The following is a 27,816-nucleotide window of genomic DNA, read 5'->3' as shown; positions in this document are numbered from 1 at the left end:
AACCCTGCAAATGGGAAGGCGACTTCTTCCCCTAAGCCCTGCAGCCGAGACGAAGGGGGAAGGGTTTGGAAAAGTGGGGAGATGCTTTTCTATTATTTGGGGGGAGGTGGGGAGAGGAAGGAGGAAAACTATGGAGGAGGAGAAATTAACCCTCTCCTCCCCGAGGTGGAGAAGCTGAACCGACTTCACCCTCCCTGCGCAAGAATAGAGAACCCCCTCCCTCGCGTTCAGAGCAGACCTCCCTACTCCGAGAAAGGAGTTTGAGGGGTGTTTTAAACCAGCTCTGGAGGGGAAGAAACGAGGGACGAGCCTACTCTCGGGGGAGTTCCCAGCAGAGCGAGGGAGAGAGTCTGGCGTCCGCCGGCCTCCGCCCACTCAGGTAGAGGCAGATAAGGGGGCGCCCCAGAAGACGGGCCCCCGAGATGGTCGGGAGGCTTGATGGGAGGAGGGGAGGAGGAAAAAGCGCAAAGCTGGCCGGAACCTGCGCTCCCCTTCCCCCGCCACCTAGAGGGAGAAGGGGTGGGGGACCGGCCCTGGCGAGCCGAGACATCCTACGGGCCGCCGGCCAGCACAATGACCCCTCCCGCCCCCAGCCCACACCTACCCGCGACGCTCCCACCTCCGCTCCCCGCGGGCACCGTGGCTCCGGGGGGCCTCCGCCCCGCCTCCCCGCTGCCCCGGGCCCCGGGGGCTCCGCGCAGAAGGGCGGCCCGGCAGAGCGGCGCCCCGGGGGAGGACGCAGCCGCCGAGGCCCAGCACGTCGCCTAGAGCGCCGAGAAGAGCGCGCCAGGGCGGCTTCCCGCCGGGCGTTCGGGCCCCTCGCTTACCTTCTCCGTGGCCGACGTCCGGCGGCGGCGCCTGCAGCACCCGCTCCAGCTCAGGGAACGGCAACTCGGGGAGGTCTAGCAGCGGCCCGTAGCGCTCCAAGAAGGAGCAGACTACGGCGAAGTTGGGGCACGAACCCGGGCAGCCCGGAGGAGCCATCGCCGCCGCCGCTGCCGCCGCCGTCGCCATTTTGAACTGGAGGATGGAGGAGGAGGAGGCGAGCGGGGGAGGAGTTGGGGTGCCGAGGATGGCAGGGGAGCCTTGCGGGCGACAGGAGGCGCTCGCGAGTGGGCTCGCCTGCGGATCGCAGCGTCTGTAAGTCGGCGCCGCGATCCCACAATACCACCGCGGCCCGGAGCAGTCGAGAACTGAGCCAGACGGGGGACAGAGAGGCACTCTGTGCCTTTCACTTTCCGTCCTCTTTCCGCCCCCTTTCCTCCTCCGCTCCCCTCCCACTTCGGTTTGCCACTGCCTCGTGTGACAGCGGGAACGAAAACAAGGGAAGCGGGGCGGGGAGGCGGGCTGCAAGTCGGGGGCGGGACTTCTGAAAACGACAGCCAATAGGCTTGAGGAGGCGGTGCCTCCGTGGCGAGCTGCCGGACACTGGTTCCCTTCGCGGAGTGGGAGGGCGCCTGGGTGAGAGGCTCCGGGTGCTCGGAGTGAGCGGGGCAGTGCGCAGCCGTCCCGAGAGCACCGCTGAGAGGAAAAGTGCGGCGTGAGTTTTGAGGGGGGTGAAGGAGTTAACCTAGGAACTGGACCGGCCGCAGGACAGAGGGGGACGTTGAGACAGAAAGAAGAGCAGAATTAGGAGCAGCGCGCGTGCGGGCGGCGGAGCGCTGCGGTGACTTACGCTGGCGCAGGACGGTTGTCAGAAGTCTCCGCCAAAGTTCGCCGCGGCGCTCCCTCGCTCGTGGGGTACGGGGATCTCAGCTGGGCTGGAAGAGCGGAGGCTGCGGGGATCCCGGAGCGAGGCGTTGGGCCCTGCCGGGCGGGCCGGGGCTGCGGGGACCGGCGCTGCGGGCGCTCCGCTCGCAGGGTTGAGGGCGAGGCGCCGCGCCCTGGCACCGGGGCTCGGGGCTCGGCTCCGTGGGGCCCGCGGGCCAAGGTTTCCACTAAGCGCGAACTTGCGAAGAGACAGCAAAAAGTTGAAGACAGAATTCCGTTCCGTAGGGGGAGCCGTGGACGTTCTCCCACAAAGAATCCCACTGGGAAAGAAAAATGCCAGCAGAGCAAATAGAACGTGCCGCTTAGGAAGCAGTTCGGCCGGGTTTGAGACCTCGCAAAACTACTTTGTGACACTCTGACACTTCATTTCTCCGAGAGTGCTGCATTAACAGTTCCTAAGTCGTAGAGCTTCGATAAGTAATTCACAGTAAAGTGTTTAGCACAGTGCCTTGGCACATTGTAAACTCTTAAAAATACTCATTGTTGCTAGTAAATAAACTTGTTCCTATAATTTAAACTGAGTTTAGCTACAGTTTACTACTTTGAGCCAAAACTTGCCTAGTACTTCCTAGAAATAATTTAAAGCAAAGTATAACCCAATGCACATAAAATAGGAAAATCTATCACTGAAGGAGGATAAATATATCGGCAAATAATTATATCAGGAACATGGAAAATAGTTACATAGTTTTATACTGAATTTTACTGTATGTTCCCAGGTCAAAAAAATGAAAAGAGAAAAATGTAGTGGTCTATATTATTATCTAAAGATTGAAAAAATACTCATTTATCCAAAGAGAAAAAAATTGTGTAAGAGAAATTTATTACCTAGAATAGTAATCTGAATCTGGGTAATAAACCCTGGTTAAAGGAACAAAAATTATTTTGAAACTTACCAAATACTTCTGAACATTCCAGTTTAAGAGAAATTGTAAGAAATTGAAGTCAGAACAACAGTGTGGATATATTTAACGCTACTGAAGTATGTACAGTACTTAAAATGATTTAAATAAGGTTTGTGATGTGTGTGTGTGAGTGTGTGTGTGTGAGTGTGTGTGTGTGTGTGTGTTTATTATATATGTGAGGTGGAGGGTACTGGGAATGAAACCAGGATCTTCACACTGAGCTATATCCCCAGTACTTTTTTTATTTTCTAATTTGAGACAGGGTCTTCTTAAGTTGCTCAGGCTGGGTTTGAACTTATAGTCTTCCTACCTCAGCCTCCCAGAGTGCTGAGATTATAGACATGTGCCACCATGCATAGCTCAGAATGCATCTTTAACGACAATTCTGTGGAAAGATCTAAAAAAAAATTTCATATACTCATGACTTAATTGACTTTAAAAGCCAGGTACCCAGTATTCAAAATCATATTTCTGCTAAGGAATTGCTAGAAAGATTGCTACTTGAAATCAAAAGGAAATCTATAATTCCAGCACTCAGGAGGCTGAGGCAGGAGGATCATCGTAAATTCAAGCCTGGGCTACAAAATCAGCTTAAGGCCAGCCTGAACTGCATAGCGAGACCCTCTCTCAAAAAGACCAAAAAAAAAAAAAATCAAAAGGAAGATTTCAATATATATTATTATATAAACCTTACCCAGATTTCTGTCTTTCACCTCTTTGGTACTGCACCTCCCACTCTCCCATGAGGCTGTAAAATAATATTCCAGAAAGGAAATAGGGGAGGGGATGTAGCTCAGTGATGGACCATTTGCCTGGCATGGATAAGGCCATGGGTTCAGTCCCAGTACCACTAAAAGAGAAGAAGTAAAAGCTTTAAAGCTTCGTTACTGTACTTTCCTCTGTACTCTCACACCATTATGCAAACAGAGACTGATAAATAAGGTTAGAGTTTTTGCCTTGTCTAATCCAGACTGGCATGGGAACAAAGTCCTCTAGACTTAGAAAATTATACCCAGTCAAAAGATAAGAAGTATTTTACTACAAATTGTAGGCCATGCTTTTCCAAAGACTGTTCTTGAAAAGAAGATTAAAAACACACATTCCATAATACTACCTACTGTCTATTGCCTTTCTGGGCTAACAGTATAAAAGTCTAATCCCAATTTATGAGCCAGGCCTGGTGGCACATGCCTGTAATCCCAGCACTCTGGGAGTCTGAAGCTGGAAGATCCACAAATTCAAGCTTAATGAAATTTTGTCTCAAAATAAAAATTTTAAAAGGGCTGAGGCTGTAGTTCATTCACTACAGAGACCCTGGGTTCAATCTCCAGTACAGAAAGAAAAAGAAATGCCAGTTTTAGAATAGCCCTTGCCCTGATCCTCCTATGTATGTGTCACACTGGCTACTCGGTCTCCCTCCAACCAGTCCCAGCAACTGAATTTTGATGTAAATACAGCAGACTCTATTCCAGCACTCCACTTCCATTTTCTTGTATTCGGTGTTCACACTGTCCTCATTATTAAATATTTTGAATATAGCCCAACCTATAGCAATAGTGACCAAATTGAAAGTTAGGACTCATTAGTGTTTTGAAATTAATCTGATATATCTAGATCAGGACTGCACTAAAAATGAAAAAGTAAAAATAGAACACAAGATATAAATGTATGGCCTCCTTCTCCTCCTCCTCCTCGTTTTTTCAGACAGGGTCTTGCTATACATTTCAGGCTGGCCTTGAACTCACTGTATACCCCAGGCTGGCCTCAAACTCACCCAGTCATCCTGCCTCAGCCTCCTGAGAGCTGAGATTATGCATGTACGTTACCTTGGCTTAATGTGTATTCACAAATATTAAGAATAACTTGTTTTAAAAAAAAATAACTTACAAGTACACCATGATCAAGTGGGATTTCTCCCAGGCACGTAATGTTTGCTTAACGTTCAATAATCAATATAATTAAAACAAACTCTGTCCTAAATGACATGATCTTATATGTAGGAAATCCTAAAGAATACAAAAACATTTTTAAATACGATTTGCTAGAATTAATAAGTTCAGGTTTGCCGGATTCAAGATAAAAAGTCAGAAATCAAATTCTATGCATTAGCAGCGAACAGTCCATAATTGAAAGTAAGAAGCTAATTCACCCAGTGACATGGACCTGTGGTTTCAGCTACTCAGGAAGGAGGCTGAGATAAGAGGATCATTAGATCCTAGGAGTCTGAGACCAGCTTGGGCAACATAGTGAAGCAGTGGCCTAAGGAAAAGCAGGGAGGAATTCCATTTACAATAACATCAAGAATAGTTATTTAGTGTGTGTGGTTTTGGGTTGGTTGGTTTTGCAGTAATAGGAATTGAACCCAGGGCAGTCACACTGAGGTGCATTCCCAACCTGTTTTTTTGTTTGTTTGTTTATTTGCTTTGAGACAAGTTCTCCTTAAACTGCTCAGGCTTAGCTGGAACTTAGAATGCTCCTGTCTTAGCCTCCCAGAATGGGCCACCACAGATAGCTATTTAGAAAAGTAAAATTTTTAAAGAATTAGGACACTGAAAATAATAAAGCATTTTAAAGGAAATTAAGACAGGTAGGAAGAAAACCCATAGTCATAGATTGGAAGACTTAAATTTTCTTCGGTGCTGGGAACCAAACCCAGGCCTTGCATGTACGAAGCAAGTACTCTAACACTGAGCTACGTTCCCAAACAGAAGACTTAGTACTGGTAAGATGGCAGTGCTCTTTGGGGCTGGATATATAGTTCAGTGGCACAAGCACCTGCCTGGGAAGCACAAGGTCCAGAGTTTGATTCCTGTTACCAAGAAAAAAAAAAAAAAAAAAAAAAGATGGCAGTGCTCTTTGAATTGAATTAGATTCAGTTAGATTCAATGCAGTGTCCATTGAATTGTAGCTGGCTTCTTTGCAGAGATTGATGAGTTGATCTGACTTTATATGGAACTGCAAAGAACCCAAAATATTTTTTTTAACTTTAGATTAGAAAACTGAAAACTCACTTCCTGGTTTCAAAAGTTACAATAAAACAACAAAAATCAAGACTGCCATAGGATGGTTGCTATGAATTGCATCTCTTTAAATTTCACATGACCTTCCAAAGTTAATATATTTGGGAATTGCACTTTTAGCAGGGAATTAGGTTGAATGAGTTCTTGAGGGTGGGGCCTTAATTTGGTAGAGTTGGTTCTTTATAAGAAGAGAATTTGAAGCTGGACGTGGTGTCACACGCCTGTAATCCCAACACTTAGGAGACTGAGGCAGGAGAATCACAAGTTTGGGGCCAGCCTAGTTAACATAGTAAGACTTTGCCTCAAAATAAAATAATAAAGGAGTGGGGATATAGCTCACAGGCAGAGCACTGCCCCACAAAGCATGAAGCCCTGGGTTCAATCTCTAGTATAACCCCTCAACACACAAAAAAGAAAAAAAGCTGTGATTTCCATCTCCCATGCAGTATATGGCTACTGAAATTTCTATTTACTTTTTTGCCCCTTTTACTTTTATTTTTAAGCCTGGTTTCCGGGGATCTCCTCTTGGTCTGAAAAACTTACTAGTCAGCCAAAAAGCCATTCAAGATTTTACTCAGATACTTTGAGCTACTTAAGACTTTCATGCTTTACTGATGGATCAGTGTATATACTGAAGAGTGAACTCAAAATTCTTATCCATTTTCAGTGGTTTTTACTTCCTACTGGTATCCTTTGAGCCTTGTTTGTTCCCTGTGTATGTGCTCAGGCTCCATTGCCTGGAATGTCTGAGTGAATTAGGCTGTTAGGTCTTTGATGCATAAGCTCACAGCTTCTAGTCCACTTGGGATGTGTGGAGACTATAAAGCCCTCTACCACCAGGTCACCTCTGAGAGTTTCTTAAGTCTCTGCCTCTGTTGCCAATCTTTTCTTGCCACTGAGAGCATTTTCACTGATCATGCTCTAAAGCAAGTGTGCTGCCTTTGGCACTAGTAGAAAGGTTGTTCATCTCCATGCCCCAACCTACATGAACTTTGGTACCAGCAGAACTAGGATAAGGAATGGGAGCAGTGCCCGGCAAGAACAGGGGAAAAAAACGCTGTTCTTATCTGAAATTCAGTGGTTTCTGTGAATAAGTACTTCTCAGTTTATGGGTTGCCTTTAATTTTATTTCTAGAGTGACAAATGGTTTTTCTGACAGGTTTTTTTTTTTTTTCAGCTCTATAGTTTCTTTTTTGAGAGAGATTTGTCAGCCTCCTCAGTCTATCATGCTGAAATGAATTTCCACCTTTTATCTCCAGAAAATATCCTAAGGATTACCTCTGGAGTCTGAGAAGTAATTGTAGTAACTGGTTTCCACGCATGAGTGATCCAGGATCCCAAGGATAATAGGGCCTTTTTACACTTGTAGACAGTAAGTGACAGCTACATAGCAGAGAAAAATGTTTCCTTTTTACATTTTTAAAATTTTTTTATTTTTGCAGTGCTAGGGATAAACCCAGGGCCTTGTGCACAGTGGGCCCTTGCTGCTGCTGAGCTACACCTTCAGGTACAAGAAAGATACTTCTTAAGTCATGGAGAATTGGGGTTTACTATCTATATTTTGGAGCTGTTTCAACTGATTTAACATATTTTTCTTTTATTTTCATATTTCAGTTCGGTGCTTATGTCTTCCCCGGAAATTGCATTTCTCTCATGGGGGCAAATGAAAGTACAAGGGTGTACTGTAACCTATAAGGATTGCAAAGTATGGCCAGGAGGGAGTCGAACTTGGGATTGGAGAGAAACTGGAACTGAGGTAAGATGTTAGGGGCTGGTTTGGTTGAGACTTCATGGGGCTGGCCAGGTGACTTTCAGCCTCCTGACAGTAACAACCAAGTGAGAATTCCCTGTCTGTCTCTTTCACTCTCTCTCCCCCTTCTCTCTTCCACCCTCCCTCCCTCCATTCTTCTCAGATATAATTCATTACCATTATACTCACCCTTTTAAACTATATAATTCAGTGGAATTTTCATATTGATAACTGTTTACTCTTTTGAGGAACTGTCAAACTGTCTTCCAAAGTAGCTGTATTTACATTTCTACTGGTAAAGTATGAGGCTTGAGTTATTTCACATCCCTCTTTACCAAAGCTAATTTCTTTCCTGTTTTAGTTAGGCATCTCATTGGGTGTGACTGTTAATCATTTTGTGGTTTTGATTTGTATTCCTCCAGTATTTTCATGTGCCATGTCAAAAATAGAGCCTCCTTCCCCTGAGTGGAAGTAGGGTTTTTAAAAGAGGGAGTCCCTACCCCTCTTCCTCACTCACCAGAGACTTAGCCCCAGCAACAGAAAGTTGGCGGTAGGATGGAAAACACTGAAGTCCTGCTGCTCCTAGGAAGCAGGCCTTCCAGTTAAAGCAAAAGGGAGAGAGAGCCCCATGTACTTCACTACAACAGTGTGGAGTGGAATTTTCTGCCTCATTTAACTGAGAAGGATGAGGCAGGAAGCAATCTTGACTTGAATGCCACAGTCTCACTTTCTTACCAAATGCTTCAATCACTTCAGCTTACTATACCTGAAACCCTAAACAATAAACATTTATTATTGAGTTAATAATATCCCTTAGTTATTGCAGGCTGATCAGGTCTGCAATCTCCCAAACAAGTATACAGCAAAGGCTAAATAAAAGAGGCAAGTGGAATGATTTCAGGACTCCAGGAGGATCAAAAACCTCTCACAGAATTCGAGATTCTTGGGGCAAAGACCAAGACCTTCTCTGGGTGGCCTGTATTTATATAGTTATCAGAATAGAGGAGGAGATTGAGATTCTCTCAGGGCTAAGACCAAGACTTGCTCTGGGTAGCCCATATTTATTTAGTTATGAGAAGGGAGGGGAGTACTCAAGAAGGGCAGGAACCACTCAAGGACTTCTCTAAGTAAGGTATTAAATTAACCCACCCAGGAGTGAGATGCCTGAGGGTACATTCTTTATCTAGTTGAGGTTGGATCCAGGTGTCCTTGGCTGTAACCTTGTCTTATCCTTTGAGGCTTCACTGCTTACCCATCATTACAGGCCTTAGTAAAGATTAGTGACTCACAGAAGTTCACTTACTATGAGTCCACTGCCCATCTCCAGACAAGGAGCCTAGGCCTTGGACAGACTCACAAGTAAACATGGAAAGCCAATTGGTTAATTTAAGCCTGCTTACAGCTGCTTTGTAGTGGTCTCCATCAATTTATGTCTCATAGTTTGGAGCCTAGAAATGTGAAATCAGGAACCTAGCATGGTTGGAATCTGGTGAGAGCTTGCATCCAGGTTGCAGACAGCCAACTTCTCTGGATTCTCAGCCAACAGAAATGAGTTAACCAGCTCTCTGGCTTTTTCTTATAAAGGCCTGAAGCCCCTTGAGGAGGGACCCACCACCATGACTTACTGACCGTCCATTGGCCCTGCCTCTGAATACCATCACACTCATGTGTCAGTGTATCATTTTGTAGGGACACACATTCAGTCCATTGCAGCAAAGATTCTCTCTCTCTCTCTCTCTCTCTCTCTCTCTCTCTCTCTCTCTCTCTTTCACTTTTTCCCAATACTGGGGATTGAATCCAGACCTCATTGCATTCTAAGGCAAGCAGCCTACCACCAAGTTCGATCCCCCAACACTTTAAAAAATCTTTTTTCATGTTCTTTTTATTCTTTCATTTCGATTTTTGGGGGTTAAATTGGGTTGAGTTGAGTTTGTTTTGTTTTGTTTTGGGTTTGTTTTGTTTTGTTTTGGGTTTGTTTTGTTTTGTTTTGTCAAAAATAGGGTCTCACTAAGTTGCCCAGCCTGGCCTTAAACTTGGATCCTAATTGCCTCATGCTCCCAAGCAACTGTGATTACAAGGATGCACCATTGCACCTGGCTTTAGATTTTCTTGAATAGATGTTTCTTCATTTGCTCTTTGCTCTTTGATCATTTCCAGAGAGAGGTTTTGAATTGTTGAAGTTTGTTCTTGTTTTGGGGAGGTTTTTGGTTTTGTTTTTTCTTCGTTGTTTTGTTGGCTTTAATAATTTTCAGTTAGAATGGGTCAGTGGAGTTCCTCCTCAGGCCATAATGATGGAAGTAGATCCTTTATCTTCTTCCCTCCCCATACTTACTGAATCAGTATCTTGCTGTTGAAGCCTAAAAAATAATTTACTTTATAGGGTCACTTTGGTATTAAATATTATCATCTTCAAAAGCCAAGTGTGTTGGCACTCACCTGTAATCCCAGCACTAAGGAGACTGAGGCAGGAGGGTTGCCTCAAGTTTGAGACCAGCATGGGCTACATAGTGAGTTCAAGGCCAGCCTGAACTATGTGGTGAGACCCTGTCTCACAAAAACTAAAATAAATAAATAAATGTATGTTATCATCTTTGCAAAGGTTCTACATAGTGCCTGATACATAATACATAGTTGATTTTTTAAATGTCCTATCTTCCTCTATTACCTAACACAATGCATAGCACATAATAATGCTCAAGACTATTAGTTGTTCTCTCCTTCCCCCCAAAGTTGGCTAAATTATGATAAAAATGGCTAATTTACATCTTTACAGTCTTAGTCATGAAATACTTTGATGCATCATAGGCAGTCTTTAAGAGAAGTACCTGAGGGGGCTGGGGATTTAGCTCAGCAGCACAGCACCTGCCTGGCAAGCACAAGGTTGTAAGTTAGATTCCCTGAATCAGGAAAAAAAAAGAGAGAAGTACCTGAGAGTGTTAAGGGAGTACTTATTTCTTTAGACTACCACATTTATTTATTGATTGACTTTTGTCTTTTTGAGACAAGGTTTCACTGTGCTGTTCAGTCTGGCCTTAAACTCACTTTGTAGCCCAGGTTGGCCTCGAACTCTCAGTGATCCTCCTGCCTGAGTGCTGGATTACAGGAGTGCACCACACCATGCCTGACGCTACCAAATTTATTTTTGCAGTCAGCTGATGGAGCCAGGTGTGGTGGTGCATGCCTGTAATCCCAGCACTTGGAGGCTGAGGCAAGAGGATTGCTACAAGTTCAAGGCTAGCCTGGACTATATCGTGAGTTCAGGGGCAGCCTGAACTATGTACCAACACCCCGTCTCAAAAACAAACAAACAAACAAACAAAAAATTCAGCTGATGGAAGTATCATCTCAAGCTATTTTTATGCTCTAATATATAATAGTACCATTCACCTAGTTTCTTTAACAAATTACCCCAAACTTAATGATATGTACATATATATACAATAATAACTATCTATTCTCATGCTGATAGCTCTAACTGGGGCAACACCTCTTCAAGCTGCAGTTTACAAGTGGACTGGATAGACTCTACTTTGCATGTCTTTTTTTTTTATCTCTAGTACTGGGGCCCAAACCCAGGACCTTGCACATGCTAGGCAAGTGCTCTACCACTGAGCTACAGCCGCAGCCCTCTGCTCTATGTTTCTCTTCTCCTTGCATCAGTGAGGTAGTGACAACCTGTTCTTACGGTGATATCCACGGCTCACGCACCAGCTCCACTGACCACATGTATTTCAAGGGTCACCACAGGTTTGAGACTAGCTTATCACAGATTCACCAGCATCATTATCCAACTGTGAACTGATATACAAGTACATTCTTCCAACATATGGAGAGCAAGACGAGTAAACATGTGCAAAACAACCACCCAGACCATCATAATGGTTGGCTGCATGCTGGGCACCTGCATGGGAGATGTTCCTTGAGTAACTTGAACTCTGCAAATCCAAAGCAGGTTTTTTCCTTTCATCAACATCCACCCCTCCAAGGTGCGACAGCCAGGTATTTTTCTGTGTTCCCTATCTCTATTAATGGTATCACTCTCCATTGTCACCTTAAAGAAAAATATCAGAGACAATTTTTAATTCTCCATTTTTTTCCCCCAGTACATTTGGCAAAGCACATTTATGACTCAGCAGCCTCAGCAAGGTCTTCCAGATTTATTCCCTGAACCGTGAACCTGAGCCTGAACCATGGCGTTAGTCTTCTTCCTGGTCTTTCTGCCTTTATTAGGTCACCCTTTCTTTTGATCTGTAACAGATAGAACTGATCTTGCCAGCCCTGTGCTTGGAAAATTTTAGTGGTTTTCTGTATACCTCAGAATCAAGTAAGAACTACCCAGGGTAGTATTCAAGACTATTTTTTAATGATACAATTTTAACTTCTGTTTTCAACCTGATATCCTATATTTCATAACACACATCAGAGGGCCTAGCTACTCCATACCAAACACTAATTATCTTCCAAACCTACTATGATCTTTTATTCCTCTATACACTCGCTCAAATCATTCCTTTACTTGGAATGAACTGTTCCCTCTGTATCTGATGAGATCTTATGTATTTTTTAGTTCCTAAGCTTTCTCCCCTAGGAAGCGTTTCCTGATAATCCTATGAGAATGAGCTACTTGCTCCCTTCTCATTACTGAAGACTTTGTGGCCTCTACTACAGCAATAAGCTCAGTTTTCCTATTATAATAATTATTGGTTTCCCTTAACTAAATGGTGAATCTTAGCAAGACGTATGCATGTAGTGCGGTGCCTACAAATCTGGAACTAAAATGTTTGCTGAGTTGAATTTTTCATAATTTTTCATTATGTCATTAAATAATTTTTAATCCTTTTGACATCTGACATGGGTTAAAGTTATGATTCTTTTGTTGTTAAATGATGGGGAGGACAGTTTGTGTCATGACTACTGAATGGAAATAATCGAGGAAATTTATTATCTTCAACCAGTGTCTTTGAATAATAATTAGTATGTATACCTCAAAAATCTCTACCAGGCATTAAGCAAACTGACCAATGTTTGGAAATACACCTTTTCTAGGTCACGCAACTAATAATTTTTGGAACTAAAATTTGAACCTAAGATTTTCTTTCTCTAAAACCCATACTTTTATTCTGTTTCACTCTCCCCTTACTCATTTCTATGCTATAGCAGCAACTGGCCTATTGAAGAATTTTCTATGTGGAAACATGCATAGGTCATTAATGTATATATCTTGTCATTAGGCTGAAAGGGGTCAAGAAAGAAGGTATAGAGCCAGGCATGGGAGCACACGCTTGTACTCCCAGCACTCAGGAGCCTGAGGCAGGAGAATCACAAGTTCAACGCCAGCCTAAACTATATAGCAAGACCCTGTCTCAAAATCACAGAAAATTAAAATTAAAAAAGAAGGTATAATACAAGTATAAATTAAAGAAAAGCAATAACACTTAGCAGCCACTCAAAGAAAACTAAAGGAAATGTGGAAACTTTTATCTCAACTTATTTTGGAAAATGTCAAACCTACAGAACAACTATAGTATGAATAGTATAAATTGTCATATATTATTTCCCTAAGTCCTCAAATTGCTGACATTTTTCCATGGGTTTTCTCTCTCTAAACATTCACAGACACACACACACACACACACACACACACACACACACACACACTCTTTTCCCTAGTCATATGAAAGTAAATGGTAGATATGATAGATTTCAGCATTTCTCTCCCAAAACATGCCTAAAATGTAACATAATTTTCAAAGAGTTGTACCACTGACAAAGCTAGAAGATCTTCTGTTCAGGACCATTCTACCTAGGGAAAGACTCATGAAGTGTTTCCCACCCTTTCTGCCTTTGTGGTTTTGTTTGATTTTGCTTTTGTTTTCCTGCTCCACTCTAAACCAGGTTTAGGTGAAAAATCTTGCGTGGAACCCCTCTTCCTTTGGTTTTACTTTTAACTAGATAAAAGTTGGGAAAAACAATGAACACTCATATATCAACTAGTTTTTTAGTTACTTTGCTACATTTCCTTCATGTATGTCTCTATCTCTCTCTCCTTCCCTCCAGCTGTCGCTTTCCCTTATTAATTATGTTTCACATTTCATTTGAAAGTTAGTTGCAGACAGTGTGACACATGAACCCTAAACACGTTAGCAAGTAAATACTGTAGCAGGAACAAAGGCATTCCTCCACACATTATCACAATGTCACATCCAAGAAACTTGATATATTTTAAAATAGCAACTCCATAGTCAAAAAAGTTGTTCCAGTAAAGTAATGTCTTGTACAGCTGGATGTCCTTTCCAATGCATGCAGGATCGAATTAGTGATTATGCATTGTATTTTGTTGTCATGTTTCTGTAGCTCTTTTAACCTAATACTAGTTCCCTTTGTATAAAGCAGTTTTGAAGTGTCCAGGCCAGTGTTTTGGAGAATGTTCCACAATTTGGATTTATCTGTTTTTTTTTTTCTCTCAAGTTAACATTTTTGGAAAGAATCCTACACAGGTGATTCAGTACATTATAGTAGATACATATAAAGTCAGTTTGTCCAATGGATGACGAGACTTTAATCACTTCGTTGAGTTGGTATTCATCAGATTATTATAAAGATATATTTTCTATTTGTAACTGATTATGATTCTGTAGTCATTTGAAGCATTTTGAATGCCTTATTCCCCAACAATCTTTTTTCCGATTATTTTAGCTCTTTAGCCATTGAACCTTGCTTGAATTAATTATTTTTTTTTTATTTGTTTTTGTCTTTTTGAGGTAGGGTCTCACTATGCAGTTCAGGCTGGTCTTGAACTCACTTTATAGCCCAGGCTGGCCTCAAACTTGGCAGTGATCCTCCTGCCTCAGCCTCCTGAGTGCTGGGAATACAGGCATGCGCCACCACACCTGGCTGTTAGTGGTTGCAAAATGATGATTTTCTATTATTCCTTTACATTTCTTAATGTATTCTTCTGTGAAGTTTTCCTTCTGCTACTCACACCGTTTTTATTATCTTCATCAACTCAGTTTCTTTTTCAAATTTAATATGTTTTGTTCTATTGCTATCACTAGTATTTTTGAAATTTGAATTGTCGCAGTGTCCTTTTGGCCAGAGTCTTTTTGTTATGTTGCCATCATTCTTGAGTACTGCCTTGCTTTCTGGTACTGCAAGATATATTTCCTTGGATTCAGATGTTCCTTCAAGTAGCTCTGGTTCCTTTTATTGTGGAATGGTATCTTAAAACCAAGAACTAGACTCTGGACATGCTGATTTCTACGGGGAGTCATTAGATGTAAGGCCTTTCAGTATAAAGAGTCAGAAAATATGTGTGGTTTGCCGCCATGCACATATGTTCAGTGAGTTCATAATGATAACTCGGGTTTACTCCAGCCCTCCAAGACCCTTAACCCTGTGCTTGCTCGGCAGCACATATCCTAACACCAGATTCTTATCCCCTCATTTCAGTCTGTGCCTTCTTCTCCCTCAGTGAGGACTCCTTCCCTGACCATCAGTGCAAACATTTATTTGCTTTTTTCCACTATACATTAGAAAGTTCTGAAATCACTGTACCAGTGTTACTACCAACATCAAATCACAAAATAGGGACTTGGGACGGAGGCCCTGGGTTTGATCCTCAGCATTTAACAAAATGTTTAAATTAAATAACCAAGATAGCTGGGGATGTGGCTCAGCGTCGCAGCGCCCGCCTGGCAAGCATGAAGCCCTGAGTTCAGTTCCCAGTACCAAAAAAAAAAAGAAGCTAAATAACCAGGCTGTTTGTACTTAGACTATCTCCCAATTAGGTGTACAGTCAGAGCAATGTGTTAGAAGTCACTTTACTTTTTTTTAGTGTTATCAGTTTGATAAACATTTGAGTTCATTTGTTTCTGTAACATACAATTTTAAGTGTCTTCCTCTCCTGTCTTTCCTGATAAAAGTTTTAGAGTACATAAAACATTCACATGGTTCAAAACACAAAACTATGCCAGTGTATACTTAGAAAGTGTCTCTGCAGGCCTATCTGTCCCATCACATTCCTGACTCCTTGTAGTTATCTCTTTTTATTACCTTATGCTTTATCAAGTGTACTTTTTTGGAAAAATGAACAAACATAAGTATATACATGTACATACTTGTTTTTATTTTTCCCCTTCCCCCTTTTTTTTTAACAAAAACAGAGCATACGCTGCTCCTTTATTTTTCCTTTTATTTAACAGTATGTGCTGAAAATCAGTATCAGTTTTGTAAAATGTATTTTCTTCATTTTACCACCATGCAGAGTAATCTGCTTTGTGAACATCGTATTGTTTATTCACTTTGTCCGCTTAAATTGTTGCCCATATTTTGCGGTGATAATAATGCTATGTCAGGTGTGGTGACACACGCCTGTAATCCCAGCACTCAGCAGGCTGAAGCAAGAGGATAGCTGCAAGTTCGAGGCCAGCCTGAATTGCAGAAAGCAAGACCCTGTCTCAGAATACCAAAACAATAAATAAATCTGTAGTGAGTAACCTTAGGCATGTTTTCTTTACTTGTCTGAAGTATCTTGAAGGTAAATGCTTAGAACTGAGATTGTGGTTAAAATGTAAGTACAAATGTAGGTTGGTCAGATGAAAGGACAGATTTTTGATAGTATCTCAGAGTCTTTCAGAATCCTCTGTTGTATCTCAACCACTCTAGCATTCAGAATGAATTTAGAAGTGCACCACAACTTATTCACTCTGAATGAACAGTGTGTACTCAGGGTTCAACATCTTACAGTATGTTAAGGTTGTTTACTGAGAGCCAGGCTTTGACTCTAAGACAAGTCACCCATTTTTGCTTTCAGTCAACTTTTTGGGGAATCACACAAACAACAACCACAACAAAAACAAAAAAAATAATTGCTGCGATTTTTGAACCAAGGAGGTACAATGGGAGTAGAGAGGAAGGGTACCTAAGACCTTGTAGGTGGCCTTCTCTTAGCAGAAGATGTCATCTTTGATCTCTGGTAAACTGGGATAAGTACCTTAATAGTAGGAAAAACACATGCAGAGACATAAAATTGTGGGGCAGTATTGAAGTAGGACAATAGAAAAATCTATTCAATTGATCGCCTATTTTAAGAAACATCTATTCATTCATTTATTTTATGGAAATAGAGTGAACACAAGGCCTCAAGTATTCGAGGCAAGGCTCCTCCACCCCTACAGACATTTATTTTCACAGGAGACTTCAATATGTAGTTGGTTGGGGCTAGATTGACATTTAAAGTTCCCCAATTTTGTGGGTCTTATGACTCTTGATTGTTGAGGTTTAATAGATTAGGCTTGAATCTTTTTCAGGGATCAAATTTTAAAGGCAGCTCTTAAAAATTTGTTTAGTCCTTTAAGATCTCTTTTAATCGAGTACCAGATAAAGTAATTGCCTTGCATTTAGGATCCACATTATATAAAAACATGTACGCTATAGTTTTAAACACTAGAAACATTGCAACAGTGGTTTACATTGGAAGCAGCTACTGTGAAATTAACATGATAAAATACTACATTTTAGCCAGGTGTGGTGGTGCACACCTGTAATCTCAGCACACAGGAAGCTGAGACAGGAGCATTGCTGAGTTTGAGGCTAACCTGGGTTACATAAGCGCGTTCAAGGCCAGCCTACACTACATAGCAAGGCACTGTCTCAAAAAAAAAAAAAAAATCCTAGGGCTGGGGCTGGGGATGTAGTTCAGTGGTAAAATATATGCTTACCATGAGTGAGGGCCTAGGTTCCAGTTCCATCTCCAGCACCAAAAAGGAAAAAAACAAAATGACAAAAAAACCCCTAGTATTCTGCCACTATAGAAGACTAGAAGTGTTTCAGGTTTGGCAGTTTTTTGGATCTCAGAATAAAGTAATATCTCAACTGATGAATGCTTCTGTTCACAAACAGTTCGGTTCTCAAACAAAAGCATTCAACAAAATTCTGCTTCTGTTCACAAACTTCACATCAGGTGACACACACAACTGCACCCATCTTCTCCACACAAACACAAATGTGGCATCTTCCCCAAAATCACAAAATAAATTAAGTTTGAGGCACCACTGTATTCACATAGATACTGGCTGAGCATCCCTAGATGAAAAATCTGAAATCAAAAATGTTCCAAATCCAAAACTGGAGAACATCCTCAGATTTCAAAGCATTTTTTAATTTTTTTTTTTTTTTTTTTGTGAGACAGGGTCTCATTATATAGTTCAGGCTAGCCTTGAACTCACTATGTATCCCACGTTGGCCTCGAACTCTCGGTGACCCTCCTGCCTCAGCCTCCCTGAGTGTTGGGATTAGAGGTGTGTGCTACCACACCTAGGTTGTTTAATGCATTTTATTTACTTATTAAAAAAAAAAAAAACAACAAAATCCAAAAACAATATGATAGGATGGTAACAGTGGTTAATACATTGCATATTGTTATGTTTAAATTAGTTATTCAGAGTATAAGATATCAGCATTTAATTTTCCAAACAATATTAGCACAAACCTGTCTTTTCAATGAACTAAGAGAAATTAGTAGTAGCCAGGCGTGGTGGCACACACCTGTACTCCCAGCACTTGGGAGGCTGAAGCAGGAGGATCGTGGCAAGTTGGAGACGAACCTGGGCTACAAAGTGAGCTCAAGGCCAGCCTGAACTGCATAGCGAGACCCTGCCTCAAAAAGACAAAAAAAAAAAAAAGAAAAAAGAAAAAAGAGAAGAAATTAGTATAACTATCTTGTCTTTTTTTTGCTTTTGCTTTTCCCTTCCTTCTTTTCTCCATTCCCCCAACTGTTTTATGCGTTTTAAAACATTTGTCTGAGAAGGGAGTCATATACTTCACCAGGCTGACAGAAAGGCCTGTGACACAGAAGCAGGCCACTGCTTTGGTGGAGACAGACCATTTAAGAGGCTGTTGAGTCAGATGAACGATAATGAGAATGTGACTCAGGCAGTGTCCACCAGGGACAGACTGCAGAGCTCCTTTAACCTTCACTTGCAGAATCTGCTTTTATCAGCAACACAGCCAGATAGATAATGGCATTGCTACTCCCGCCTCATTTATGCTCAGTTAATTTTGGCAAAAGAAAATTCTTTGAAAGTGTAATTTTTAAATTTATCATAAAATCTCTGAGCCGTAAAAGATGCCGTTCTCTTTAGTGTGTACGATGGGCGGCAGCTAGACATTTTTCCCACAATTAATAGCTTTCCTCCAGGGAAGGAAAAAAATAAGCTTTTACAACCCCAAGCTGTGTGACAGAAAGCCTCTTAGAGAAGAGGAACCAAGTCAGACGCTCAGTAGGGAAGAGAGCATTAGTGGTTTGCCCAGAGGAACTGAAAGATGCACAGGAAGAGCTGGTGGCAGGTTGAAGATGCCTTAATAACAGTCTGGTGCTCCAATTCCAGGCCTCTGCGTGAGGCTGAGAGTAATCAGCGCCAGCGCCCGGATGCACAGGCCATTGCAGTTACCGTTCATTAGTCTGTGTGGCACCTTGGGCCTACAGTGGAGCAGCAGCCAGATTCATCACTGAGTTCCATTGACCCAGCAACTCTGTGGGCTGTGACTGTCTCCAGTCTCAACATCTCCAGAGGATCAGAGTTTTACAGTCTTTGAACCTTTCACTTGATTTCTGGCAGTCAGTGGTCTTGTTTCATTGTACTAGAATGTGAGTTCTGAAAGTTCGGGGTTCATGGCACTTTTCCAAGTAGGTGCTCCTCTGGTAAATGAACGAATCATTCAGTAACTCATGTACAGCATTTACTTTAGGGTGGTGAGGATCTCCCACCCTGATTTGTAATTCTGTTAAATATTCACTGGGACTATCCTCAGAAAAGAAAATTTAAGTTCTTTAAATCAGATTTATTCAATTCATGGTGGTTCTAGGATTAATAACAGAGCTTTGAAATTTTTTTTCAAAGGGTGTCTAATCCACTCCTCTTACACTCTCTAAAAACTAGTTGTATTATGTGAAAATACATCTTACTTCATTTAAAGCCTTTTAAAGTTGCAAGCTTAAATACCTGTAAGAAAACAATCTCAATTCCCCAGATCTCTTCTGGTCTTTGTGGTAAACGGGGAAGGCGGGATCTTCAGACACCCGGGCACTGCTCTGTGCTCTGAGCCAAGAGGAGGCTGCACCTTTGCTGCCGTGAGTCTGGCCGCTCTCTGATGTGCAGAGCTTCCAGCCTGTACCAGCCCGATATTCCCTCAGACTTGAGCACATACAGCCTTAGTATAAGCCTGAATCCAAAAGGGAGTAATGACAGAGAATCTGGCTTTGTTACCAGCTCGGGAATATGGGTGAAGAATGGCACCAACAGGTGCACACTCCATAAGGGGCCCAGAGACATAGGGAAAGCTTACAAAAATGTGCTGCAGCTTTCTGCATATAGCACCTGGTTTTTGGTCAGCTCTGGGGCTTCGGTGAAGTCAGAGGGCAGGAACAAACAGGCATGTGTGTGTCTCTCTGAGGTCTCTTTCTGCTAATCTGTAACATGCGTAAAACACTACATTTTTTTGTTTTGTACCGGAAATTGAACTCAGGACCTTGCGCTTGCCGGGCAGATGCTGTGCCACTGAGCTATATCCAGGCCCCACTACACTCTAAAAATACATATATATCACTTTCAAATAATTGTAGATTTGTAAAAGGTTATAAGAATCAAAAAATTCTCATGTATCTTTCTCTCAAACCAAAAGTTAACTTTTTGTCGTATGTTATCATCCTCTTCATCTCCAGATAATTTCCGTCTCAACTGAGTATGTTGAAGCTACTATACCCCTTTGTTCTGTTTGTTTGTTTTGTTGAGACAGGGTCTCATAGTTGAGGCTGGCCTTGAACTCACTGTGTAGTTTAGGCTGGCCTCAAACTCATGGCAGTACTCCTGCCTCAGCCTCGCAAATGCTGGGATTACAGGGATGCACCACCACAATGGGCTTGTACCCCTTTACTCTTAAATACCTGTGTGTATTTCCTAAGAAAACAAGGACATTTTGTTGCATAATCATAACACAATAATCAAAATCAGGAAATTAACAAATATTATTATCTAAGTATCTTACTAAAATCTGTCCTAATGAAGTAATACAGTGTGTAATCTTTCAGGACTCATTTCACTTAGCATACTTCCTGGACTCATACATGTTGCCATGTGTGTCATTATTCTTTTTTTATTGATGAGTAATATTCCGTGATTTGAATTGTAGTACAGTCAGCTTACTTACCAGTTAATGAACACTTCAGTTGTTTAGTTTTTGACTGCTACAAAGAAAGCTGTTAGGCTACTATGAATAAAGCTGTCGGGAACATTCGCATACAAGTTTTTGTGTGAGCACGAGCTTTCATTTCTGTAGGATGAATACCCAGGAGGTGTGATTGCTGAGGTGCATATGTTTATCTTCACGAGAAGCTGCCAGACTTTTCTAGAGTAGCTCTACATCTTGCCTTCCCACTGGCAGTATATGAGATAACAGCTTCTCTATATCCTTTCCAGCATTTGGTGTCTCGCTGTGCTTTTAGTGTGTATTTTCACAGTGACTAATGATAGCCTTTTTGTGTGTACTAGCCGTCAATAGATCTGCTTTAATAAACTGCTCAGATATTTTGCCAATTTCTAAAACTGGATGTTCTTGTGTTTTATTTTTTGTTTTGAGGGGTTTTTTGGTTTTTTTGATTGTCTTTTTGAGACAGGGTCTCACTATGCAGTTCAGGCTGGCCTTGAGCTCACTTTGTAACCCAAGCTGGTCTCTAACTCGCAAACGATTCTCCTGCCTCAGCCACGCAAGTGCTGGGATTATAGGCATACGCCACCATGCCCAGCCTTCTTGTTGTGTTTTAAGAGGTCTTTATATATTCTGAATACAAGTCCTTTGTTAGATATGTGATACACAAACATTTTGTCCAGTTCATACTCTTCTCAACGGTGCTGAGGGAGTTTGTGCTCTGGTAGAAGAACTATTGGAAGCCAGTCTGGCTGGAGCACAGTGCAAGAGGAAGGCGTAGACTGTGAGGCCAGACAGGCCGCTGTGAACTTAACCAGCCACATTAAGGAACCTGGTATTCCAAGGACAAAGAGAAGCTGCTGGATGCTGTGTAGCAGAGGGTGGGATGAACAAACTGGTGTTTTAAAAGATCATTCTGGCTACACTTTGAAGAATGGATCATTAGAAAGGGCTCAAGTAGTTTATGTGGAACAGTCTGCAAGTTAGGTCCAAACAAGAGAAAATGGCAGTGGACAGGGTAGAATGAACAGGTTAAATAAATGATGAGGAAGTAAATATCTACCTGATATCCATTATGACTGATATCTGCGACAAACTGGTAGTATTCCAATACCAGAGTCCGTGTTTAGCTGTAGGTTTTTCTCCAAGGTCCTTTACTGCAGTGAGGAAGGTGCCTTGCTAGTTTAGTTTGCTGGGAGTCTGTAGACGAGATCGTCAGTAGCTGGTGAACACTGTCCAGTGCTTTGGCTGCATCATTTGAGATGATCACGAGTTTTCTTCCTCCTCTAGGAGGATGCAGGGAGATTGAACCTAGGACTTCAGTGTGCTAAGTACACAACCTATCGTTGAGCTCTACCCCCAGCGCCATGTTTTTTCTTCGTTCTATAATGAACGACTTGGGTGGACGGTTCAGTACTGGGAATTGAACCTAGGGCCTTCACACTGAACTACGTCCCCAGCCCTTTTTAAAATTTTGAGACAGGGTCTAAGTAGCTAAGTTGCCCATACTGGGCTTAAATTTGGGCTCCTCCTCAGCCTCCCACAGTTCTGGGATTACAGACACACCCAGCCACACCCAGCTGCTTAATGACTTTTGAGTGTTGGACCAACCTTGGATTTGCTATTATTTTGCTGGACATTTTCATTAAATATTTAACAGCTTGGGCCAGGGACATAGCTCAGTGGCACAAGCGCCTGCCTGGGAAGCACAAGGTCCTGAGTTTGACTCCCAGTACAAAAAAAATTAATAACTTGCCAGAGAAGTCATTTGTGCCTAGAACACCCGCCCCATGGAAAGGTTTTAAATTTTAAACTCAGTTTCTAACAGACACAGGACTGTTCAATTTTCTATTTATTGAACAAATTTAAGGTTTTCTTCATTTCCTATATTGTTTCCTACTCATTATCTTCTACTTTGGATATAGTTTGTGTTCCCATTTTTTTAAAGACAGGATCCATGTTACCCAGGCTGGCCTTGAATGTATGTTCAGGTGATCCTACTGCCTTGGCTTTCTGAGGAGCTAGGGTTACAGGCATCTGCCTATGTACCTGGCTTCCCATATTCTTGGACTCTGCTGTTTACCAGTTTTTTTAATATTCCCTTCAATCTTTTCTATTGGCCTTTTGCGCTCTTCGACACCAGTGTGTACAGATAAAGAGGTTGCCGTGGGGAAGATTAGGCTCACATTTCAAGTAATTTTTATTTACCTGCAATCGGCCAGTTACTGGGCAGAGCACCTCTCTGTGGTCATTAGATGGAGGTACAGGCATGTGACACCACACAGGGGGATAGGTTTTAAAGGATAAAAAGAAATTTCCTGGACTTCAGAGGGAAAGGAGTTCAGAAAAGGAAAAGTGTAAAGATTGTTGCAAAGTTTTTTGAGGTTGTTTTTCTGTTGTTTTTTGAGAGAGTCTCACTATGTAATTCAGGCTGGCCTTGTACTCACTGTGTAGCCCGGGCTGGCCTCTGTCTGCCCCCGCCTCTCTAGTGCTGAGATTTTTAAGGTCCAAATTTTAACATAGTCTGTACCTATTGTATTTTCCTGCCACCTCTGTGAATCTACATTTGAGTTGTGCTGAACTACCTGTAGTTTGCTAAGCTTTTTCTTTCTTCTCAGCCCTTGTATGTATTATTCCCTCTATATGAAGTCTTGTTTCCTTGATTTCCTTTAGTTTGGCTCTTCCTGCTCATCTCTGAGTCTGTCATCTTAAATGTCATCTTCCCTGACCACCTGGCCCAACCTCCCACGTATGAATTAGGTGCCCTTTATATTCTTGGGTGTGTTTCTGTTTCGTTCTGTTTTTTGGGACAGGGCCTCACTATGCTGTGCAGGCTGGCCTTGAACTCACGATGTAGCCCAGGCTGGCATCAGACTTGCAGCAGTCCTCCTGCCTCAGCCTCCTGAGTGCTGGGATTACAGGTGCATGGCACCATGGCCACTTCCTTTATATATAGTCTCGTAGTACCCTGAACTTAATTCCTGTACCACTTGTACAATTACTGAAATTTCTTTTTGGTCTTTTAAAATTTTCACTAGATTTGGAGCTCCTTAAGGGAAGTACTGTCTTCTCTCTTATTGTCAGGACTCAGATGCTTGGCACAAAGTAAGCCTCAGTAAACACTTCGTCAATAAATGAGTGAATGAATGATTCATTCGGTCAATCCTATATGAATGCCTACTGCAGCCAGGCACTGTGGTGTGCACCTATAATCCCAGCTACTCAGAAGACAGGCAGGGGGATTGTAAATTCAAGGCCAGCTGAAGGAATTTAGCAAGACTCACTCTGAAAATGTAAAAGGGCTGGGGATATACCTCCACCTCCAGTAATAGAGCACTTCCAAGCATGCATTGAGGCCCTAGGTTCAATCCCTAGAAACACACACACACACACAGGCGCGCGCGCGCGCGCGCACACACACACAGACAGGCACACAGGCACACACACACACACACACACACACAGGAATGCCTGTTGCAAAGGATTAGTACCTTTTCTGCTTTCTCATTTCACATCCAGCATTCTCCTGGTGTACAGCCTGCAGATGTGAAGGAGGTTGTGGAGAAGGGTGTGCAGACCCTTGTGATTGGCCGAGGGATGAACGAGGCCTTGAAGGTAGGTAGTGCTATGCACGGCATTCCTGCAGACAGTGGCAGTCTCTTGGACCTTTACCTCTACAGACATGTCCTTTTTCAGAGGTGATCTCTGTATTTCCTTTTGCTGAACCACTGGATGACACATCCACTATCTTGCTTCATCAGGTTTGGGCTCTCCAGGTCTACCTAAACCCGAGACTGTTGTTTCAGCTGTTTCTCAGAAATACCTCAGTTCTAGAAGTGCTCAAGTTCCACAGTGATCAGTACGGTCATACGCTGCTTAATGAGAGATACATCCTAAGCAGTATGTCCTTAGGTGATTTCCTCACTGTCTTCACACCACCACAGCATGTACTCACACCAAGACGCTGCAAAACGTCACCAGGCGAGAAAGCCTTTACACGCAGTCACTGACTAAACATCCGTTATGAGGCACACGACAGTATTTGATGCTTTACATTGTAATACTGCTTTACATTTTATAGTGCTTTTTCTTTTCATGGACACATTCAAGGTATGCTTTTTGCCTCTTTCAGGAGGCAAATTTCACTTATAGAAATAATACCTATTCATTTGACCCAGTTATTCCCTCCTAAATACTATCCCAGGGATCATATTACAGTGATACATGCACACCCGTGTTTATAGCAGCACAGTTCATAATAGCTAAGTCTCGCAAGCAGTCCTTCAACAGATGAGTGGATAGAAAATGTATTTATACACAATGGAGTACTACTCTGCTATAAAAAGAAAGAAGCTTGAGCTATTTGTAGGAAAATGGATCCACTTTGGGACCATATTAAGTGAAATAAATCAGACACACAAGCTTAAATATCACATGCATGAATGACAACCCAAAATTATGAGAAAATATAGATAATAGAAAGGAACATGGATTGTTCTCAACAGGGAAGGGAGTCAAGAAGTGGAAGGGAAAAGCGATAAAGAATGCCATTAAGATGTGTTATGTGTAAAACAAGGAAAGATGTGCTATGTGCATGTACCAGCTGCACACAAGGAATGTGAACAGTATGTACTGCAAATATATACTAATAAACAGAAAACTTGTTCAGTATAAGGTAAGTCAAAGCCAGGTGTGGTAGCACATTCCTTTAACCCCAGCACTCGGGAGGCTGTGAGTTCAGGGTCAGCCTGGGCTACATTAGTGAGTTCAAAGCCAACCTACACTACATCATAGGGCTTTGTCTAAAACCAAAAACAAAAAACAAAAAACCACAAAATAAAAATAAGTAAGTTAATTCAAGACTTCATGCAAAAATAGGAAATAGGGAGCTAGATCATTGGCAAATGGGAAGGGGACTAAAATTTTGGGAAAGGGGAGAAGAAAGGTATATAAAAAGAATTCAGATAGGTCATGTACATGTACCACCCACCCACAACGAAGGTGTTCATTCTGCATTGCAAGCATGTGCTAATAAAAACAAAGATTTAATGCAGAATGCAATGTAGATTTAAAAAGGTAAAAGATATCCCCTTGCCAATCACTACATATGGTATATATCTCTCCAGTGCTCTCTGTATGTATCTACAAATATGTACATGCTTATACATACAGATCTGCATGTATATATAACGAACATATAAAAAAGATCACACTATATGTACAGTCCTGTGACTTCCTCCCCAATACAATATAGATAGCTTCCCATGTAAGTATTATGAGTGCTACCTCATTCTTCCCTTTATATAGATGTCCTATAGTCCTCTTTCATACTGATGAAGTGGCCTTTTATTAATTTAATTTTAAAATCTAAACTAGTCTTTCGCATTACAATAAGTTCTATATATAAGGCTTCTTTCACAAATATTTTATACATACAGAAAGGTAATATATAGCATATTAAAAATATTTTATCCACCTCTTTCTTAGGTGGCATGATCTAATTTAACTGTTTTTACAAAAAAAGAATTCAAGACAAGCCAGAATTGAAATATCATCCAGTCGGGCGTGGTGGCACATGCCTGTAATCCCAGCACTCAGGAGGCTGTGGCAGGAGGATCGTTGTGAGTTCAAGACCAGCCTTGGCTATAAAGTGAGTTCAAGGCCAGCCTGAACTCCATAGCGAGACCCTGTTTCAAAAAGACACCAAAAAAAAAGAAAAAAGAAATTATATCATCAAATAAGAGCTGCCAGTATTGAGACTGTCTGCTATATAAATTAATTTACATAGACACAGTAAGCATTTTCTATAGATCAGCACTGTTGTAGGCACTGAGGACACTGAGATAAATACAAGTTTCATCCTCTTCATAGATAATAAAAACTAGACAGTTTCACAGAATAAATACTCTAAACAAAAGGTGACTTATGAGGGCATTTTAGGGGTGATCAAGAATGGCCTTCCTGAGCTGCAGTACACATATATCAGCTGATTCCATCCTCACACCAGCTGTGTGATGTAAGCATTTTTATCTCTACAGGTAGAGAAATTAGGACTGAGACACCTGAACTAATCAAAGATCTTTTGGTTGAAAAGTGGCAAAATTAAAAATTTAAACTCAGATTAAACCAACTCAGATCTTTTAAATGTATGCAGTTTGGGTTCTACAGCATGCTAGGTATTTTCCATACCTTTGCCTACTTCTTATTCCGGTGCTGGGAACTAGGTGTTAGTCTCCCTAATCTGTAGATCTGGAAAGAAGGGCCTGAGAATTTAATTCACTTACCCAGGGTCACACTGCTAGTAAGGACTTAAATCAAAGACTTACTACAAAATCCACGCTTTTCTCATTTTTACTTCACTTGAGCTGTTTACATTTCTGTCACCTCCAAGCACCTTTTTTTTTTGTGGTGCTAGGGATTAACTCAGTGCCTCAAGAGTGCTCACATATGCTGTACCACCAAACTACATCTCTAACCCTAGAGGCCTCTCTGAGTCACTGAGGCTCACTGCCAAATTTTAGACAAGTGACACTCTGGGTGATTGAGGAGAGACAGATGTTACTGTCTAATTCTGTAGCGTGCCCTTCCCTGTAGCAGGAAAGCAAGCTCTCGGGGCCTCCCCGCTTACTCTTCTCTTTTCCTCCTCCCCAGGTGCCTCCATCTACCGTGGAGTACCTCAGGAAACAAGGCATTGATGTGCGGGTCCTCCAGACAGAGCAGGCAGTGAAGGAATACAATGCCTTGGTTGCACAGGGGGTCAGAGTAGGCGGCGTCTTCCATTCCACTTGCTAATGGAGCCCTCACCACACAATAAACCACTAAGCACCGATGCCTGTGACTCACTCTTCTCTCGTCAGCCTCCTTCACACTTTTGAACACCCGTGCGTGTGCCAGGCTCCAGAGGTACATGGACAGCTAGCTAAGTCACAGTCCTCGTCTTTGAGGTTGCTGAATATCAAAAAGATGAGACATTTGTTTACTGAATTTGAGTAATGCAGCATTAGGCTGAAGTGTGCGAAACTTCAGAAAAAAATAAAGGCTGTGCCTTGAAGGTGAAGAAAAGTTTTAGCACACTGAAGTCATGTACCACTTGATGCTTTGGAATGTTTAGCCATCAACCCAACTAGTATTTCTTAAGCACTTTATACTTCAGGCACTGCTGTAGGCT

At 42.1% G+C, this 27,816-nt stretch overlaps 2 protein-coding genes across 8 annotated transcripts in view; one reads left to right on the top strand and one right to left on the bottom strand.

The window, feature by feature from the left end:
• Nucleotides 1-1,111, bottom strand: part of Rsf1 (remodeling and spacing factor 1) — a 127,351-nt gene extending 126,240 nt beyond the window's left edge. For both annotated transcript variants that reach the window (XM_005379827.2, XM_013511807.1), the window contains exon 1: nt 828-1,111. In XM_005379827.2, coding sequence (XP_005379884.1) covers nt 828-1,014 — 187 coding nt within the window. In that variant the 5' untranslated portion in view covers nt 1,015-1,111. The remainder of the gene's footprint in view (nt 1-827) is intronic.
• On the top strand, nt 271-27,478 carry Aamdc (adipogenesis associated, Mth938 domain containing). 6 transcript variants are annotated; one of them, XM_005379832.2, is made up of 4 exons: nt 292-379; nt 7,310-7,451; nt 24,168-24,263; nt 27,300-27,478. In XM_005379832.2, exons 2-4 carry the CDS (start codon nt 7,320-7,322, stop codon nt 27,438-27,440), a joined length of 369 nt encoding a protein of 122 aa, XP_005379889.1. In that variant the 5' UTR covers nt 292-379; nt 7,310-7,319; the 3' UTR covers nt 27,441-27,478. The 6 variants fall into 6 exon arrangements, with proteins under 6 accessions (XP_005379890.1, XP_005379889.1, XP_005379888.1 ...); XM_005379828.2 differs by lacking the exon at nt 292-379 and adding an exon at nt 1,434-1,540; XM_005379830.2 differs by lacking the exon at nt 292-379 and adding an exon at nt 1,607-1,740.
• Nucleotides 27,479-27,816: the final 338 nt, after the last annotated feature.

Source organism: Chinchilla lanigera, unplaced genomic scaffold (genome assembly GCF_000276665.1).
Source record: "Chinchilla lanigera isolate Chin_1 unplaced genomic scaffold, ChiLan1.0 scaffold00013, whole genome shotgun sequence".
Lineage (NCBI taxonomy): Eukaryota > Metazoa > Chordata > Mammalia > Rodentia > Chinchillidae > Chinchilla > Chinchilla lanigera.
This window is presented reverse-complemented; position numbering and strand designations above follow the sequence as displayed.